Source organism: Mus caroli, chromosome 1, assembly GCF_900094665.2.
Source record: "Mus caroli chromosome 1, CAROLI_EIJ_v1.1, whole genome shotgun sequence".
NCBI classification, from domain to species: Eukaryota; Metazoa; Chordata; class Mammalia; order Rodentia; family Muridae; genus Mus; species Mus caroli.
Window position 1 is genome coordinate 5,839,767 of NC_034570.1, and position 21,289 is coordinate 5,861,055.

General features: G+C 36.5%; 1 protein-coding gene across 4 annotated transcripts in view; it reads right to left on the minus strand.

Annotated features, from left to right (window-relative positions):
- Positions 1–20,811, minus strand: part of Mybl1 (MYB proto-oncogene like 1) — a 32,728-nt gene extending 11,917 nt beyond the window's left edge. For 2 of the 4 annotated variants that reach the window (XM_021167690.1, XM_021167681.1), the window contains exons 1-8: positions 20,537–20,811; positions 14,365–14,470; positions 13,999–14,070; positions 10,717–10,809; positions 8,203–8,423; positions 6,275–6,449; positions 3,733–3,804; positions 2,413–2,517 (exon numbers count right to left, since the gene is read on the minus strand). In XM_021167690.1, the coding sequence (XP_021023349.1) occupies positions 2,413–2,517; positions 3,733–3,804; positions 6,275–6,449; positions 8,203–8,423; positions 10,717–10,809; positions 13,999–14,070; positions 14,365–14,470; positions 20,537–20,556 (864 nt within the window). In that variant the 5' untranslated portion in view covers positions 20,557–20,811. The remainder of the gene's footprint in view (positions 1–2,412; positions 2,518–3,732; positions 3,805–6,274; positions 6,450–8,202; positions 8,424–10,716; positions 10,810–13,998; positions 14,071–14,364; positions 14,471–20,536) is intronic. The other 2 variants (XM_021167699.2, XM_029481202.1) reach the window with 2 other exon arrangements.
- Positions 20,812–21,289: the final 478 nt, after the last annotated feature.

Sequence of the window (21,289 nt, forward strand, 5' to 3'; positions counted from 1 at the left end):
TCATGAAGGAAAGATAACTTGTAACATGTATGGCACTATTCAATAGAACTTTCTGAAATATGAAAGTATTCTTTATCTTTAGCAAATGAGTATGGGAACCAGCAGTCATATGTGCAGAATGAGGCTGGTGCACATGGGGAATTTTACATTATATTTTACATGAAATATAGCATATAGCAATAATATTCTTAAGAATATATAGCCCATTTTAAAGAAATCACTCAATAAATGGTTTCTACTGTTTAAAAAAGAATCAGGCCTGACAGATGGCTCTGTGGACAAGAGTATTTGCTGCTGTTCCAGAGGATTCAATGTTCCAGAGTTCACAGCACCCACACATGAGCTCAGAACCATCCACACCTCCAGTTTCCAAGGATCTTACACTCTCTTCTAACCTCCATGAGCACTGCACACACGATGCAGACGCACATGCAGGCAAAATACCCATGCGCATTAAATAAACAAACAAGCAAGCAAACAAAGATGGAAGCCACTGGACCAAACAGAAAAACCACAGCATTGCAAATATACAGACCTAATCTTAATCTCTAATGAATTCCATCTACTTTAATTAATATGAGAATCACCAAGTATACACATGAAATAGCTAAGTACAGCATAATAGAATTCAGTAAAATAATAATAGTTATTATCATACATCTGTTTAAAAAATAAATAAATTTGTATGAAGTCTATACTACCGACTGAAGTAACTTCCCTCTAGGATTTAAAATAGCCCATTTAGCCAGACATTGACATCAAGTTTTAAAAAGAAGTCAGCAAATTTCTCTCTTTTAATATAAAATGTGAACTACTAGAGTTAGTATGTTTTTGTTATTAAATGAGACAGATATACTGCATCCTGAGCTAAGGTACTGTTATTAGTTTTAAAATATTTATTCTTTGATAACTTCATACATGTGCACAATGTACCTTGATCATTTCCACCCGCTATTCCCCTTCTGTATCCCCCACACCCTCCTAACATGTCCCCAACACTATTACTTTTTTAAAAACCAAACTGGACTGGAAAGATGACTCAGCAGTTGAGAACCCTGGCTGCACCTCCAAAGGACCTGGGTGTGATTCCCAGCACCTACATGGCAGTTCAGGGGACCTGAGACCTTCTCTGGCTTCCTCAGGCACTTCATATATGCAGTACACAGATATACATGCAGACAAAATACCCATACACATAAAACAAAATGAAAAAATTAACATTTATTTTTTTAAAAACGTGATTTTGTTTTGTTTTGGTTTTGTTTTGAAGCATTTGGGAACAAAGCGAAAGGCCTCAAACATAGGAAAAGGCTCCTAACACTGAGCTACATCCCAGCCCAAAAATTTCTAAAATGGCTTAAATATGACATAGTCATCTACAAATAAGGACTACTTGTCATTTCTTTAACAAAGCTAAAATTATTGAAATATGCACATTTGCAATCTTATTATTTACTGATGGGTTATAGTTTCAAAACAAAAATTGCCTTTCCTATAGTAAAATCTCACCTATAATAATTATTATAACATGTCATTTAAATACCCTCTTAAATCCTGTAAGATAATACCAGTTGTTTCATGATAATAACTGAAGATGTCGGCTTATTCTCTCAGAGTGATGCTACCTTAAGTTCCCATAACTCTCAACATTTTTGCCCTCTCATTAAGTCTCAAGTCAAGAAGGGGAAAAGCAAGTTTTCTGAGTGCTAAGACTGAACCCAAGATCAAATATCTATTAGATAAATTCTCTGCCACTGAGCTGTAGGCCCAGTCTAAGAAAACCCATCTCTAAAGATAAAGACTGCAGGTATCAGATTAAACGTACATCTTTTTTTTTCTCTAATCCATCTAGCATAACCTGTTTAATTCTACTAGAAATTATATCGCTTATCTTAACTTAATACTCCTAGTTATTCTGGCTAAATCAAAGGCATCCATATCAGCCTTCTTCTTTTGAAAAAGTTCTTTAAAGAATGTAAATCCAAATGTTCCCTTCTGCTATTAGTTATTGACTCATAGCCTAAATAAACTGAAAGACAATTTCTCAAAGAAAATAAAAATAATTTAGAGTTTATCTCTCTATACCTATTATATGTATTTTACAAGCTTTTCAATTTAATCCACCCTTACATAGAATATCAAGTTTTAAAAGCCTAATAAAACACACACAAAAAAATACAAATGAAAGATTTTACTCTAAGTCATTTATGATTTAAGAAACATTTTTTAAGGAAAAAAAAGTATCCTAATACAGAACAATGTCAACACTCTGGAAGAGATGTAAGTCATAATCAAGCAACATCAAAACTGCAAATTAAATGAGAAAATGTCCTCCACAGCTAGTGAAAAGAATGAACGCGTCCATGTGAGGACTCCAACAATCAAATGCAAACACGTAAGTTCGTTCCTTACAGGTGGAAGCCTCTTCCTTCTAACTTCATTCTCGGCTGACATAAGAAGCAACTCGAGCTCCTTTATTTTTTTTTCTTTATCAGGATCTTCATCAACAAAGGGTTGCTAAAATAAGTTAAATAAAAGAAAAACAAGCACCATCACAACTGCTTTAAGATAGTGTTTTCATCAGCCTATAAAAAAACGTAATAGTACTAAATCCAAATGTTACTAATCTATACCACACTTCCTCTGGAATCTAAAAGGGTACTTGTAAATATTTTCAAGTTTGTAAAAGAAAACTGGGAAATTTAAATGGGGGGGGGCATTATTTCAGGCATGGTAGTGCACACTTGTCATTCCTTCACTCTGGAAACAGAAAGAAAGGAGGGTTTCGAGTTTAAAGCTATCCTTGGGCTACATGGTAGCACCCTATCGCAACAAAGCAAAAAAAGACAAAAAACAGTGGTAATGATATAATTCAGGTAGTAATTTGTCTAGTATGCAGAAGCCCCAGGCGAGTCTCCAGCATCACCTAAAACCATGCAGCATGATGGCATACAGCTGTAATCCCTACAGTAGGAAGGTGCAAATAGGAGGACTACAAGTCCAAGAGTATCCTGGGCTACATATCAACTACAAGGCCAGCCAGGGCTACATAATACTTTTACAAATGAATAGCAGGGGGGAACCTAAAAACATATTGCATTAACTATGTTTCAAAAATGTACCTCTGGAATATTTTTAGATAAATGTATTGTAAAGTGTTTTATACAATTCAGAACTGTTTGAATGATTTAAGCTATAAAAGTGAACAAATTGCCACACTAGTGCTGCTAATCACCTCATACTTTTATGGCTTTTATTTTTCAAATCCATTTATACATTTTCCTTTAGATAAATAATACTTAAAGTAAAAACAAAAATTAAAAAGACAAAACACACACAAAAAAACCCAGCAATGTTCTTTATCCTAGTTTAATAGATAAGGAAATTAGTACTATTCAACATCTAAAACTATGTCAAATGCTTTGTTTTGTTTTGTTTTGTTTTGTTTTGTTTTAGTGGAGGGAGGGCACAGCATCTTCCTGCCTCATCTTCCCAAGTGCTGGGATCACAGGTCTGTACATATCACCAGGATTCCTGTTTTTCATTTCTTTTGTTAGACTTTTATTGTTTTTGCTTCTTATTCTGTACCCCTGACTGGCCTGATACTTGCTATGTAGCTCTGCTTGTTTTGAACTGTGGCAATCCTCCTGCCTCAGCTCAAAAACTGGGATTATAGGTAAGCAATACATGGTTACTATCTTCCTTTGTGGTTCTGTTACAAATTAGCCTTACCTGAATAAAGGCAGATGTCTGTACATGTTCAACACAATTGCCATCAGGTGACACATACTGATAACCGGGGATCTGAAAAAAGAAGTAAATTATTGTTAGAGGTGATACGTTTTTTTAAGAATCTGATGTCAAGAAAGGTTGTGATAAAATGTCCATTAAAAGTGGAATACTGGGAAGGATGGCACATGCCTTTAATGCTTAAGAGGTAGAGACAGACAGAACTCTATAAAATCTCAAGGCTAGATGTTGAGCTCCTGTATCAGAAAAACAAAACAACAAAAAACCAACAACAAAACAAAAACCTGGAGACTGAATATTGTCTAGCAACTTTGAAAACTCATAACTACAATAGTTTTTTATTTAATAATTGTATCATCTGTCCTTAGAATCTACTGATAAAATCATAAGTGTAGGAAATAACCTACATTTAGATTTTTATTTTTGTCTTTCGATTTCTGAGACAGGGTTTTGTTTTGAAGCCCAAGCAACCTGGAGCTAACTATATAGCTGAGACTGGTCTCAAATTCCTGATCCTCCTGCCCTAACCTCCCCAGTGCTGAAATTACAGGTATATATTACCACACTTGGCTTCTAGTTCTGGTTGTTTCAGCCAATTGTCTGTTACAACATCATCTACCACATATTTTAAAAAGTCAGTTTTTGAGGGTTGCCCTAATGCCTACAGAAGATAATAAATTGTGTTCATACTCTTATCACCACCTAATATCAATCTCTAAGAAGAAAAGAAAAGAGGGCTTTTTCTGTTATTCAAGTAGAAACCAATCAGAGCCAGGCCTGTAGTCCTAACAGACACTCTGACAACACACTAAGTATCACTGCCTCATTCCTAAAACATTGGTTATAAAAATTATAAAGTTTATTTTAATTTAGGGGCACTAATAAAATATATGAGATGTTTGTAAAAAAAAATCTAGCAATCAAATACAAGTAAGTATAATCTGTCTACTTTCTATAATGGCCTAAATCATCATCTAATGCAAAAATCATTATATCTGAGCTCTAACCTAGAGGTTAGCTTTGACAATACTCAATTAGGATCAGTTATTGCTCAACTTGGAAGCTCCAATAGATTAGAAACTTATTTTTCTCAAAGTTTTCAATGAAAATTTGCCACAGTATTTCAAGCCAACATATTTTTTCTTCATGTTACACTTCTTAAGAAAAACTAAATTATCCGTTTTTGTTTTGGTTTTGGTTTTGGTTTTTGGAAACAGGGTTTCTCTGTGTAGCCCTGGCTGTCCTGGAACTCACTCTGTATACCAGGCTGGCCTCGAACTAAAAAATCCGCCTGCCTCTGCCTCCCAAGTGCTGGGATTAAAGGCATGCGCCACAGCTGCCAGGCTAGAATTATCTTCTTAATAGTTTAAAATTTAAATTATATAAAGTTTTCAAAATTATTAAATGGGAAACAATTCTTAATATTTTAAACACTATCCTTATCCTCTTCAACACATTTTGGTTGAGATTGTCAAACACTCCCTTGGCAACAAGTAATTTTTAAAATTATCTTTCTGTAAGTCAAAAAAACTTTAAATGGTAATTTTTCTAAGACAGAAGCAAAACCTTGCTGTTAACACTATTGAAATCTAAAACTCTAAAGAAAATATGTTTAAAAAACAAAACATTAAAATCCTTAAGGTCAAGTGACAGCAGTTAACTACACTGCTGTAGTCCCATGTTTTCCTATTTATAAATTAAGACTACTTTGTTTCTTTTAAAAGTAAGTCTAAAAGAACTTAGTAATGTTCATAAAATGTAGAATGAAATGAAACCTGAGGCTTAGGAAGCAGACTTTAACACTGGGCCCAAGTCTATCTTTTGTGAGACACTACTTGGTCCTAACAGCCTTTTACATTTTATGTAAAAGAACTAATAAGTGTCTACTATAAATACATACACAGACAGAGCAAAGCAAGTCGTATCAAGATCACTAAACACATTTCTTACAGGTGGGTAAACGTGTGTTGTCGGGGACAAGACACAGAGCTCCCTGAATTTGAATTTGGGTAACCTCTAATGAGTCTGTCTAAATGAAGGCTAAATCACTCAAGCAAAGAGCAAAGTGTAACAAGATCAAAGATCAGCTATTTGCTGTTTCCCAAAGGACTGTTTAAATGATTGTTTTACTACTTCTCCTTTAGACTGCTCTGTACACACCTGTGAGATAGGCAATACTGCATTACACAGAACAATGTTGGAGGAGAAATGACATAGATGTTAAAGCACATCTTTATGTCCATAAATGAAATGAATTAAAGAGTACTATCATATGCACACACTATATTTCTCAATGTGAAAATCACATATAGAAGGAAACTTTCAAGTGAAATTTGTACTAAAATATTTGTCAAAACTATGGCTTACTTTTCATTTTAGAAATTTAAAAGTCTATCCATGTTACTCCCCAAAACAAAATTTACTTGTACTAAAAAAAAAAAAAAAAGCCCAACCCAATCCAATAGTTCCCATATAGCAACTAAAGAACTTGTTTTTAAATAATAAAGATATTAAAAATATGTGCCTGAACAGGAATGTAAAACTGATTCTGGGTTTGCAAATGGTCCATAGTCGCACAAGGTTTGTGTTGAAGTTTTGATGAAGACCGCTCTGATTTTATTCCATCTTGTAAGTAGCCCTCCTGCTCCACTTTTCTTCGCATGGTAGAATTCCAATGATTTTTGATAGAATTATCAGTCCTAAGAAATGAAAGTATATAATTTTAAAAGGCGAAAGGAATTCTACAAATTTTAACACTAACTTGAACAAAATATGTTAGACTTTTTTTTTTTTTTCTGGTTTTTCGAGACAGGGTTTCTCTGTATAGCCCTGGCTATCCTGGAACTCACTTTGTAGACCAGGCTGGCCTCGAACTCAGAAATCCGCCTGCCTCTGCCTCCCAAGTGCTGGGATTAAAGGCGTGCACCACCACCGCCCAGCTTATAAGACATATTTTTACAACTGGTAAAATTGAGTATTTAGAAGGTCCCTTGTGTCGCCAAGGTTAAATTCTCACTGAAAGCGTGGTAACACAGAAGAAAGACAAAAACAAAGAAATAAAAAACAAGATTATCATTGCAGTGGGGTTAAGTCTGGTTAGGTGGACCAGAAAGATCTCTAGCCACGAGACCTCAAAGAGGAGATGAGCTGGCAGTACAAGAACAGGAAAAAAGGCAGGCGTAGGATCATCTGCCTGAAAGTAACAGATGAGGGAATTCAAGGCTAGCCTGGACAACATAGTAAGAGCCTGTCTCAAGAACAAAAAACAAAAGAAAGAGCCTCTGGATAAAAGGCATACTAAGTACAAAGGCCTTGCAACAGGAAAAGGTGAAAAAAACCCCAAATGCCAAAAAACAAAAACAAACAAACAAACAAACAAATCATGCTTGTCTAGTGGTCTATAATGAGTGAGGCCCTGGGGTAAATCCTCAATTCCATTAAGAAGAGACAGGAAGAAAAAGAAAAGTACAAGTTACAGATTTCAAATATTCTTAACTATTTCCCGGAATATTATATTTTTAAAAAATGAGTTCATCAGCTCCCTTTTTGCCCAAGGTTCTTTTTATAAAGATGAACCTAAAGCTATTTGTAGTATAAATTTCATTCTGCATAAAATATGCACTTACTAGAAACCCACTCTGTTAAAGCACTAAGTTAGGTTCTACACAAAGTAAAAAGGTACATAAAATACTGAATATATCAGAAGTTCACAGCCCAGGGATAGTAACTTGGACAAAAGAAAATATAATACTGCATCTTAATTTCCTATGAAACAAAGGCATTAATGTTTCCTTTACATATTTCTAAAGTATACAAAGATTAAAGAATGCATATAAAAGCATATTAGTTACTATGAAGTACTACATAGAGATTATAGCTATGAAGCATAAGGATATATATTCTGAGTTAAGATATGAAATTGCCTAAGATAAGATCTGCAGTCCTAGTGACTGTCAGAAAGTGTCTGAATAGTACAATGGAGAATGTACTTAGTATATCACTGCTTCAGAGGAAAATACTATACACTTCAGTTACATGGACTTTCATATTCTACTCCCACAGCTTAAGAACTAAATTTCCATAACATACATTCACAAGAATTTACTTCAATCAATGTCTTCTAGTCCCCTGGCCTTGTGCACAGTATGTGAAAGAAATCTCTAATTTAGAGATCACTCCACCAGCTGTACAACGTTCTGCCTTACTGGCAATAACACACAAACATGACTTGTGGAGTAGATAAAATGTTTGCAAAGCTTACAGTTTTTACCATTTTATTGTACAAATTAATTATATTCTTTACCACAAAATTACAAATGTACCCAAGTGGTTGCTCATAGTATGCAGACTAAACTTGAATTACGAATAATAGAAAGGAAGTACTTGAAAATATATTCAATAGTAAGGTCGTAAAGGTCATGTTGAAGCACAGAAACTTATTTATGTAAGCACCTTCCAGGAAGTAACTTAGCAATCTCGGCCCAACGGTTTCCCAGGCGCTTGTGCGCTTCATATATGATCCTGTCTTCTTCTTCTGTCCAGGAAGACTTCTTCACTTCAGGGTTCAGGTGATTGTGCCATCTTTCTCTGCACTGCTTGCCTATTCTTCCTTTTAAATGTTTTGCAATTAAAGACCACCTTTTTGGTCCATATTTCTGAACTAATTCAATAACCTAAGAAGCAAAATCAAAGATTGAAAAACTATTACTATGAAAGAATTTTAAAATGTAACTCAAACAAGTCAAGGTTGGGGTCATTACAGAACATTTTGGTTTTTCTTTTATTCCCAATACAAGGTCCTAGGTTTGATCTGAAGCACCTCAGCAACAACAACAAAAAGAGAAAAAAAACTCCAAATCAAGAATTCCACTTAAGGTGTGGTGGCCAGCCTGGTCTACAGAGTGAGTTCCAGAACAGCCAAGGCTATACAGAGAAACCCTGTCTCAAAAAATCAAAAAAAGAAAACATGGATTAAATTTCGGCTATAACTATAATTCACAAAAGGTAATGTTAATAATAGCTATCCCTCAGCACTCAACGAGTTCAAAAATCAATACCCAAAATGCATCAAAAAGTTCAAGGGGCTAATTACTCATAGATAATTATTCTGAAGTAATTTGAAGTAACTGAAGTAACATTTGTACATTTGTCTTATATTTTGTTTGCTTTTAGTTTAACTAAAATTTAAAGAACAGTTCATCTCCTTGGCCCACTTACTTCACTGCTACTCTGACCCAGTCAAGTATCATATGAATCACAAAGAATTATGCTCATTCTTTCTGTATTGGTAGATTAATTAAGTTTAACATCTATCACAATTTTCTTGAAATGTGTCTACTTGTCATATTTTTAAAAATAAGACTTAAAGGTTAAATGTACAGCTTTGATTATTTGATTACAGCTTTTTGGTTTTTCTTTTTTTGCCCAGTACTAGGTATGTTTAACAAGTGTTCTACCATGAATTATATTCCCAGCCCTTTTCTTCATTTCGATTTTTAAACAGGGTCTCACTAAGTTACCCAGGTAGGCCTTAAACTTGCCATAAATGTCCTATCTAGACCTACTGAGTAGTTAGAATTATCGACAATGTACTAGATCCAGCCATTAAATATCTTTTTAAAAGATCTCACATTGTATTTTACTTAACCATTTTTATTATTATTGCATGTTTATGATTTGTAAGTATGAGTATTAGACACATACAAACCACAGTGACTATGTAGAAGACAGAGGACAACTGTCCTCTTCACTAGCCCCCCATCACATTTTCAAAACTTATCATCGCCCATTAAGAAAAGTCAAGTCAGATCAGTCCTGAGCCACATAAAGTAACTTTTGTTTGCTTGCTCTTATGGGAATAAGGGTGTCCTAATTTCACAGGCACCTTAGCCACAGGAAAGCTAAGGGTAAGAATTAAAGAGCAATTTCTAGTAGAGAGCAGATGCTTCTATTCTTCAACAACTTTAATTGCACAAATAATTGTTTTTTTATTACAACCCCTCTGGAAACATGATGTCCTGAGACTTGTCTAATCATGAGATTCATTACAGTCAAGAGGAAAAATTAAGAGTGATTTCCTAATATATCAAGTTATTAAATATGAAAATAAAATTAAATTTTATTTTTAATGTTAATTAAATTTTGATAGGAAACTATGCCTGACATGTTGCTAAACCAAACTTTAAAGTATTTTTTCTTTTGTAAATGAAGCTCTCAAAAAGGACAGTACTTATTATAAATTGTCTCACTTATTCTTGCCCTAGGAGAGAAAAAGCTACATTTCAAGGCTTATGCTTATAGCCTCCAAAGAACAGTGCCAACAAACTTAAAGTGTGCGCTGGGGAAATGGTTCAGTTATTGAAGTGCTTTCCCTGCACGCATGAAAACCTGAATTCCATACCCAGAAACAACATCTTTAAAAGCCAGGCATAATGGCATATACATGCAATCCCAGCAATGGGACAGATCCATCATGCTCACAGGCCCACCAACCTACTCCTGCTTGGCAACCTTAAGACCAATGAGAGCCCCATGTCATAAAAATAAATCCTGAATGATACTGTCTTAAGAAACACCACCAGTCCTCCAGCCTCCTCACATATGTATGCAATACATGTATGTTCACCTCCAACCTTAGCATACACACACACACACACACACACACACATATCATACTTTGTGTTAAACCATGTTAATAAGAAAATAAATCTAATCCATCAGTACAGTGAACATAAAGAATATGAACAAGGGGCAAGGAATGGCTCCATGGCACTTGGCATTAAACCTGATGACCGAGTTTGATCTCTAAGACCCACACAGTGGGTGGAAGGAGAGAACTAGTTCCCACAAATTATCCTTTGACCTCCACATGTGAGCTGTGGCATAAGGATGAACACACATACATGTCCCCAAACATATACACACAAATTAATAATAAATTTTTTCAAAAGCGTATGAATATGTTACCCTCTGATCTTCTTCTTTAGTCCAAGGACCCTTTATCAATTCTGGATTTAAAACCTTCTGCCATCGATGTTGGCACTGAAAATCAGAACGATTCTGAAAAAATTTGGACAATTTTATTGTTGAATATATATCTCCCAGGAAGTAAATTAGCCCAAATTTAAGTATACCCATATGAACAAAATATGAGTCAAAAACATATTCAATATCATACTATTACATGTAATGCTTACTTTACATGCGTAAAACCCCAATTCTGCTCTTTCAATTAATCATAGGTTTAGGCTACAAATTAAAAACAACATATTTGAAATTAAGACATGTACCTCTATACTATACTTATAATACAGCAAGCAGCAAGATATAGTCCATAAAACATTAATCCAGAATTGAGAAATAAATGACAGATAAGAAGCAGATATATGAAGCAGATATAAGACTTTAAGCGGGCTGGAGAGATGGCTCAGCCGTTAAGAGCACTAACTGCTCTTCCAGAGGTCCTGAGTTCAAATCCCAGCAGCCACATGGTGGCTCACAACCATCCGTAATGAGATTTGATGTCCTTTTCTGGAGTGTCTGAAGATAGCTACAGTGTATTTATAGTAAATAAATAAATAAATCTTTAAAAAAAAAAAAAGACTTTAAGCATAGCAACTCAAATTAGTACAAACATCTTAAAGGCATCACTAGGCTCTATGTGGTAGTGACAGTATATTTATAAATTATGCCTTTCAAATTACCAATAAAACATGAAACATTTTCATAGAAGATATACATTATACTTCAATTAAGTAGATTAAAAATTGACACTTTAAAAAATGAACTGGGGGGTTGGGGAGGGGATTGGAGAGATGGCTCATTGGTGAAGAGCACTGACTGTTCTTCCAGAGGTCCTGAGTTCAATTCCCATCACCCACATGGTAGCTCACAACCATCTATAATGGGGTCTAAAGCCCTCTTCTGATGTATCTGAAGACAGCTACAATGTACTTATATAAATAAAATAAATTTTTAAAAATGAACTGGGGATACAGCTCTGGGGTTGTATGCTCCACTAGCATGCACAAGGCTCCAGGTTTAATCCCAGAAACTAACACACACACACACACACACACACACACACACACACACACAGAAAATGAAATAGACTAAATTCCAAAAGTGATAAATAAATGAAGCCTTATTTTAATATGTTTATGACCAAGTATCTACAAAGTATTGCTAAGATAACAATAAATAATACCTATTTTGTTACTAATTTACAATTTATAAAACTATCTGCTCATATGCAACACTATAGATTATCTAAAAATATATAATGGATGCATGGAAACATCTTCTCTATTAATGCCTTGTACCACTAGACTTCATTACTTTAATTTGAGCTTCTTCATTATGCTTTCTATATGTCAATGCTGATCCATTTAAAGCTACTGCTTTCTTCAAAATAACTTTCATGTTACCTCTAGTTTAAATCTAGTATATATAACTTCTAATTGAGTTTGCTTTTTTTTTTAAGATTTATTTCTTTATTATATGTAAGTACACTGTAACTGTCTTCAGACACCCCAGAAGAGGGCATCAGATCTCATTATGGATGGTTGTGAGCCACCATGTGGCTGCTGGGATTTGAACTCAGGATCTTTAGAAAAGCAGTCAGTGCTCTTAACTGCTGAGCCATCTCTCCAGCCCTTGAGTTTGCTTTTACTGACTAAATGCTAAATGTCAGGAACTGTGCCAACCTTGTTTATATTTGTAATTCTCACAATACTATAGAAGCAAGTAGCGGAAGGCCAAAGAAGTATTCTCTCTAAATTAACAGAGCTGACATTTGAATATAATTTCCACTAACTCTATAATCTGTTTTCTCCCATTATTTCATTCTCAGTTTTCATGTTACACTGAGAGATTCTATGATTATATGAAAACAATTAAACAAACAAAAAACCAAAGGTAACCTTGTTTCTGAAACCAAAAAGAATCAACACTGAAATTTAAAATTTAGGTAATTTACCTAACAACTCACAATGCTCTTAAGAAACAATGAGTACATGCAGAAGTACTTTCATATTGCATATAAAATTATATGCCAATAATATGTGAATATTGGTATGATGAACAAGTACAGTGTAAAATAATAAAAATGTAAATAGGTAGTTATGATACTTTACAACTTTAACCTTATCACTCGGGAGAAAGAGGTAAGCAGGTATCTATGAGTTTGAGGCCAGCCTGATTTACATAATGACTTCCAGGCTACCCAGGAAGCCTGGAAGTCTTACATAGTAAGACTTCATCTCAAAAAAAAAAAAAATCAATAAAAATACTCAAAAACATATGCATTAGATAAGAAACCTAACAATTTTTCTTGATTTTATTTGTTAGCTGTCAAAATGTTTTCACATATGTCACAGTTGAGGACACAGATCAATAGTAAAGTGCTTGGCTGAGTTTACAAGGCCCTAGGTTCAATTACCAACATACAAAAATCAAAATAAAATAAAACCACTTGTCACAAATATTTGTGAAGTTCTACCAAAAGTTAATGCCATTTTTGTTTTATAGTAAAAGTTCTTTGAGGCCCCTGGAAAAATGCTTTACAAGTTAAGCAGCCATTATCCAAAATTTTTGAGACTAAAATTCAGATTTCAGTTTGGAGATCTGGAAATATGTACATATACATAAAATAATACGTCCTGGGGATGGAACAGAAGTCTATAGATGAAAATATGTACATATACATAAAATAATACGTCCTGGGGATGGAACAGAAGTCTATAGATGGAAATATGTACATATACATAAAATAATANGTCCTGGGGATGGAACAGAAGTCTATAGATGGAAATATGTACATATACATAAAATAATACGTCCTGGGGATGGAACAGAAGTCTATAGATGGAAACTCATCTATGTTTCATATCTACCTTATACACATAATCTAATAACAGTAACATTTCAAGCATACCTGGCATTTTTACTGTGATGTATTACATTAAGTCAAGTGTAAAACTGTGGCTCTAAATCAGTACTCAAAAAGTTGTAGATTTTGAAGCACTTTAGAAATTTCCAATTTTTGGATTTCAGGTACTCAGCCTGAATTGGAAAATTACTTTCTAAACCATTAACAAACAACTACAAACATACCAGAAAATAATTTAACCAGATGTTTTAAGGATGAAACCCAAATATACAGACACATTTCTGAAAAATAGAATATATAAACTAATGGCTTAAATAAAGACATGTTGCTACAGAAATACAACTTGGCATTTCACGTACTTGAAGATGACTAGCAATTAGAGTCCAATCATCAGTTCCATGTTGTTCAACCAACTTCTTTAACTTGTCATCCTATTGAGAGGAATAAAAATTAGAAATATTTCCTCCACCCCTGGTATGTAGATGATATTCTCATACTCTGAAGTCATACTTGGTACTTGTTTTGAGAAGAACTAGGTCACTATTGCACAAATTCCTCTATTATACTGTTTCAGTCAGTCCCAAAGTCAAACAATTGTTCATGTCATTGATTTTTTAAAAAGAATGCACAACTAAGCTGATAATTTTCTCACATTGTTTCCATAATTCCTTCCGTGACTATAATACTGATAACTATGAGCCTAGCAAAGCTCCGCAGGCAGCTACCTCATCCCTTGTCCACTTCACTCTGTTCCAGAGTTTCTTCAGCCCTTTCTGTTGAGGTACTTCGTAATCATGATCAGCATACTGAAGGTCGTCATCCTCGTCCTCACTACAAAAGAACGCAATGCGAAATTAGTGACAGCGCTGAGTCTGTGTGTGCACACATGACTACAGAAGCTACTCAGAATAAATGATACAATCTCAATATTAATCAGAGGATACAAAATTAAGTCCTAAAGGGGATGACGGGAACATTAGGTGGTACTGGAATATCTGTGAAATGAAAGCAAAAAGAGACTATTTGGGAAAGGAAGGGGACCTACGAAAAAAGATGAGTAAAGGCAATTGGGGGAAGGCAAATCAGCAAGCTATAGGTTCAGTGAGAAACACTGTCTCCAAAAATAAGCTGGATTACAAACTCAGAGCCTGAACTGTATGGAGTAAAAGGGGGATGGGGGTGAGAAAGAAGGAAGGAGGGAAGGAAGGGAAGGAGGGACATTTTAAAGAATGAAGCCTCCATGATAATGAATTAGATGATACTAAGTAGCCAGAGTAATGACCATCTGAAAATAACACCGACAAGAATGACTGCTAAAGTTCATGATTCAACCACCTTAAATATATAGAACACATTTTAAAACTGAAAAAAGCATACTAAGAAACTGGAAGTTACCAAAGATTAACCTAAGTGTATTCTAAAATGAGAACGAGGTTCAAGTTGTAACTGTATAACCCTAAACATACTAACTTCGCACAACTGTAAGATGAATATATTACCTACCTTTAAGAAAAGGTAATGCAGCATTTTGTAAATAGATGGTCTAATATAATAGAATTCAAAATTATTTTTGCCTTACTAAATATAGTTCCTAAAAATTCATTCTGATATCAAATATCAAGTCTGAAGATTTGGTCATTCTTAGTGCACTATACGAATGACTTTTAATATCTAAATGCAATATACAAATTCAATCTCACAAAAATCAAGTTCTAGATTTTATACACAATACATACATACACCCTATGTAGGAACCCCTAATTTCCTCTGACTTATCAAATCCATTTGTCTAAACAGATACACAGCTATAAAAAAATTTTAAGGGAAAAGGATTAATCTTCATGTGTAACTTTGCCAAAGTTCCACTTTCACTATTTAACAATGAAATTATTCTACCTCTCAACAGTAGTAGTTAGAAACTACCAAGAAAGATGTAATCATTTTTCAATGTTTTATAGCATTTGGAGGCATTTTTGTATTGCAGAAATCAGTGCTAGTAATATGTAATGATTTAATAAATTTGAACTTTCTACTTTTATAGTGAAATAAATAATTTCTTTTTTTTAAGATTCATTTTATTTATTATATGTAAGTACACTGTAGCTGTCTTCAGACACCAGAAGAGGGAATCAGGTCTTGTTATAGATGGTTGTGAGTCACCATGTGGTTACTGGGATTTGAACTCAGGACCTCTAGAAGAACAGTTAGTGCTCTTAACCGCTGAGCCATCTCTCCAGCCCCGAAATAAATAATATCTACTCTAACATAATTAATCTAGAGAGCAGCAGAATAAAATGTTACTCTAATTAAAAACTAAAAGCTCACCAATCTAGTGCTTGGTTTCCACAATCACTGTTACTGTTCTTATTTAGAGTCAAGAAAAATATTATTTTTTTAAAGTTGGTGTTGCTGGCCTAGTTGTTGTTTTCTTTTTGTTTTTGTTTGGTTTTAAAACAATATACTACTATTTCAAGGTAGCCTTAACTTCACTGTGTAACCTAGGTTGCACTGAACTAATGAACTCCCTTCCTGTCTCTAAGAGCTAGTATTACAGATGTGCACCACCATACTTTACCAGGAAAGTGTTAATTCTATAAGTTTTTAATACATAAGCAAATTATTTTCAATGAAAACTGTTCTATGAGTAAATAAAGAGGATTATGAAACAACAAAAAATATCTTAACATGTTGGGGTATTATAAGCTAATAGGATACAACAGTCATGATTTTACTTATATATCAATACACAAATTAAACTTGGTTTTTAAGATAAAACTTTTGGGGAAAATACAGACTAACAGACAACCTAATAAAGGTGAATTAAACAAAAAAAAAATAGTTTACTGAAAAAGTAACCTCTAGTCTGAAATTAGAGAAATTAGAAATTTCTAGTAAAATTCCCTCAACTTGATCACATTTTTAATCCAAATTTCCTCAAGTCTCAAATATTTATCATAATAAAAAAAAAAATACAGGTGGGCAAGATGGCTCAGCAGGTCTGCTCTTCCAAAGTACCTGAGTTCAAATCCCAGCAACCACATGGTGGCCACAACCATCCGTAATGAGATCTGATGCCCTCTTCTGGTGTGTCTAAAGACAGCAACAGTGTACTTATTTATAATAATAAATAAATCTTTGGGCCAGAGGGAGCAGGGACTGAGCGAGTGGGGTTGACCAGAGCAGGGCTGACTGGAGCGAGCAGAGATCCTAAAATTCAATTCCCAACAACCACATGAAGGCTCACAACCATTTGTACAGCTACAGTGTACTCATATACATAAAATAAATAAATAAATCTTTTTTTTTTTTTAAATAGAAGGTTGGGCTGGAGAGATGGCTCAGTGGTTAAGAGCACTGACTGAGACTGAAGAAAAGGCCACCCAGAGACTGTCCCACCTGGGGATTCATGCCAGATATAGTCACCAAACTCTGACACTATTGTGGATGCTAAGAAATGCTTGCTGAAAGGAACCTGATATAGCTGTCTCCTGAGAGGCCCTGCCAGGGCCTTACAAATATATAGTCGCAGTCAACCATTGCACTGAGTGCAGGTTCCCCAGTGATGGAGGTAGAGAAATGACTGAAGGAGCTGAAGGAGTCTGCAACCCCATAGGAAGAACAACAATATCAACCAACCAGATCCCTCCAGAGTTTCCAGGGACTAAGTCACCAACCAAAAAGTACACATAGCTCCAGCTGCATATGTAGCAAAGGATGGCCTTGTCATGCATCAATGGGAAAAGAAGTCCTTGGTCCTATGAAGGCTTGATAGATGCCCCAGTGTAGGGGAATCAAGGATGGGGAGGCAGGAGTGGGTGGGTGGGTGGATAGGTGGAGGAACACCCTCATAGAAGCAGGGGGAGGGGAGATGTGATAGGGAGTTTCTGGGAGGGGGGAACCCGGTAAGGGGATAACATTGAAATGTAAATAAATTAAAAATAAATAAATTAATTAATTATAAAAAGAGTACTGACTGCCCTTCCAGAGGTCCTGAGTTCAATTCTCAGCAACCACATAGTGACTCACAACCATCTGCAATGGGTTCTCATACCCTCTTCTGGTGTGTCTAAAGACAGTGACAGTGTACTCATATATATATAAAATAAAAAATCTTTAAGAAAAAAAATAATACAAAGCTGGTCATAGTGGCTAATATCTGTAATTCTGATACTTGGGAGGCTGATTCTAGAGGATTTTTCACAAATTCAAGTCCAGCCCAGGCTACATAGTGAGACAGTGAATTTTTAAGGCTATCCAGTACTAGAGAGTGAGTGCCTGTCTCAAAAAAAAAAAAAAAAAAAAAGTCTTTAATTTCAGGTCAATTTAAGGTCAGGGCAACTGTATATTTAATTATTTTCAGTTCAACTGCACTCAATTTATGTCCATTTACCAAATTGATTTAACAAAGTGAAATCAGGCCACCCAGCGGTTAATATGCTGTACTGCATATAGCAAATATTGGCTTCCACCTCTAGACTGCAAACTAGCATTATCAGAGAAAGACAAAGTTTGACTTCAGATAATCGGAACCATTTATATTACAAACACTGAAATAAATACTTTTTTAAAAACTATATAATTATCCATAAATAAAAACAATGGATAATATTTCTACTTTTTTAGAGAATATTATTTTTAAACAGAACAGGATGGTCACAAAAATCCTCAAAGATTTGGATTAAAACTATAAGCTACCTTACAGACTAAAAAGTCCAAGTCCCATATATAAACAAAAAGAAACTGAAATAGATTTTACCTGATTCCCCAAAATAATATTGCTAAAGACACAAAAAAATCCTAAAAATATTCTTTATTATCCTAAAAATATTTCTTATAGTTTTGTATTCATTCACTTCACTCATGTTTCTAGAAACAAACATGAATTTGCTACACACATACACAAATACACACACCACAAAGGAAAAAAGTTCCTATGTAGGACCTAGCTTTCATCCTATCATTTTAATTTAATCATTGGTCATCTTAAGTACAAATATCTTAACCTATACCTAGTAAATAGGCTTTGTAGCATCAGAATTATTGTGAACTTATTTCTAGGGGTTAATTGGCCTTTAAAAGCTAAACTAGGGCAGGAAAGATGACTCAGTAGGTGTTTGCTGCCAAGCCTGTCAACCTGGGTTTGATCCTCAGGACAACTATGGCAGCAGTAAACTTCCAGATAACTGTCCTTTCATCTTTCACACCCTGGCACAACTGCATGAACACAGGCACACATGAACTCATGCATGAGCACACACATACCATAAAATGAAACTATACATAAAATGTTTAAAAATCAAATACATACATATACAAGAAATTTAACAGCACCTGGAACTCACTGAAGAAAACCCAAAGAAACAGACCAGAGATGGTGATCTCTCATCACACCCTCTATCTACATACTTCCAGAGAAGTGTTTCACTGCAGCACAATTACTCCAGAACTATAACTTTTTACATCACTCTATATTGTCTCAATTAACTTACACATCATTTAAAAGCATTGTTAGACTTCAGAACTCAAAAAGCCTAAAGCAGTACTCCAGCAATCTTATTTTTAAATCTGCATCTTTTCTGAAGATGGGAATGTTATGTCTTTGAAGTTGTAGATCAGCAGTTCTTACCTGCATGGTCCTGTTTCCATCCCCCCCAAAGATATATGGCACCATCTGTAAACAGTTTTAGTTGTCCCGACTGTAGGAAAAAGGGCTACTGTCTTCTACTGAGTAAAGGTAAAGGTGCTGCTAAAAACCTCTACAACTACCTCATCCAAAATGATAAAAGACCAAGGTAGTGTGCCTGTGGGTGTATGCATGTATGCACACTTGTTCCACTTCAATGTTCAATCTATTCTGCAGCCGCTTTATATAAAGTTATTATGTCATAATTAAATTTATGTTGATATCTGCAGAACCAACCTACATATAGAAGAATATGAATAAAGCCAAATATTTTATGCGTAGCTATTTTAAATCAAACTCTGCAATGGATGACTCTCAGTAGTAAATTTCAGCTCAGGGAATATGACTCTAAGATTTTGAAGCTGTGTATCTAGATAATGGAAATTCTGACAAATACTTTTCAGGTTTCCTTAATACTGAAAATGGAGACACTAGATTTTTTGTCATCTGATTATGCCACACAATTTAGGAGTAGCTATTACAATAGCATAAAATAAAAGTTATGTGCATAAAGACATCCTAGCACATCTTTCTACAACAACAACATTGTGTCCTACTTGTTACAATGCAGATACAATCAGAATCAAACATGAATACTTGAGATACAAAGTAACTAAAACACATTGGTTTAGGATCAAGTTTACTCGATACAATGAGGACAATGTAACAATGTCCTCTGAAGATACTAAGAAAAAGAAAAACTCAGAATAGCAGTGCGCACAGGGGAGATTTAGCGGATTCCCTTCTCAAGATTTCCCAGAACCGTGCCCGCCCAGGTTTGTCAAGGAGATCTGTTTTGATTTGGCACGATTAAGTCAGAGGAGAGAACCCCATTTCAAGTCATCCAGGCAAACACAGCCGCTTCCCCTGGCGTGGCGTATCCCCTGACAGTGCACAAACTTACCTGGCAAGAAACCTCCCTGAAAGTGGCTGTTAGAAGTTAGAAGTCTGGGCGTGAGCTGTGAGAGAGAATCCGTCAATGCAGCAACCTGAGCATTTGTTAGACTGAGTCTTACACACAGCCGTCTAATAATGATGGAGTCTAATAATGATAGATGCTCAGGCCAGCGCGGCCGAAGCGGGTGTGGGACACCGAACAGGAAAACCTATGCCCCCCCAGGCTCGAGAGGGCCTAAGTGGGGACCAGCAGGAAAGGACAGAGAGCAGGAGTCGAGACAGGGCCGCTAGGCCGGGTCCGAGGGGATGGCACCCACCTGCGCGACCTCTTCGCCATCCTTCAAGTACCGCATAGGCGCGGGCTGGGCGGGGACGCGGGGTCAGCCTCCTCCAGCCTGGGGCCAATGCTCCCTCTCCGAGACCCACCCGCCGCTTCCCCAACTCCTTCCCTCAGGTGACCGAGAGCGGAAAGCAGGCCCGGTCAGGTCAGGGCCAGGCGGGACTGAGGGACAGAGGGGCGGATCAAGACCCACTGCTCCTAGCCGCGGCCGGGCCGGGCCAGGGATGCCCTGGACATGTCAGGAGGCGTGCTCCCGCCCGCCGCCCGCCCCGCCCGCCCCGCCCGCCGCCTCAGCCTCCGCCTCCGAGCTGCCGGCCCTGCGCCGCTCCGTCACGGGCGCCGACCCCCGCCCTCTCCCCGCAGCGAGCAGCACTGCAGCACTCGCAGCCTCCTGCAGGGTTTTGTCCGCACCGCCGAATCTCGCGCCCAGCCTCCCTCAAGAGCCGCCGTTTGAATCTGCGCACGCGGCCCCGAACCTCATTGGCTGGGGCGGCCGCGCGCAGGGGGGCGGGGGCGGGGCGGCGAGGGCGCGCGCGGCAGAGGGCGGGGCCGGCGGGGCTAGAAGCCAGGACTGGAACTCGCGGGAGTCCCGCAGCGCCGTGGAGCCGGGGGAGGGGCGGGGCGGGATGGGGGAGGCGCGAGGCCGGTTCACGGGCCGAGGTGACAGGACACGGAACGCGGTGTGAGCCACTCAGTGGGCGCGGAGGTTGCTGGGAAGGCGAGTTTCTGC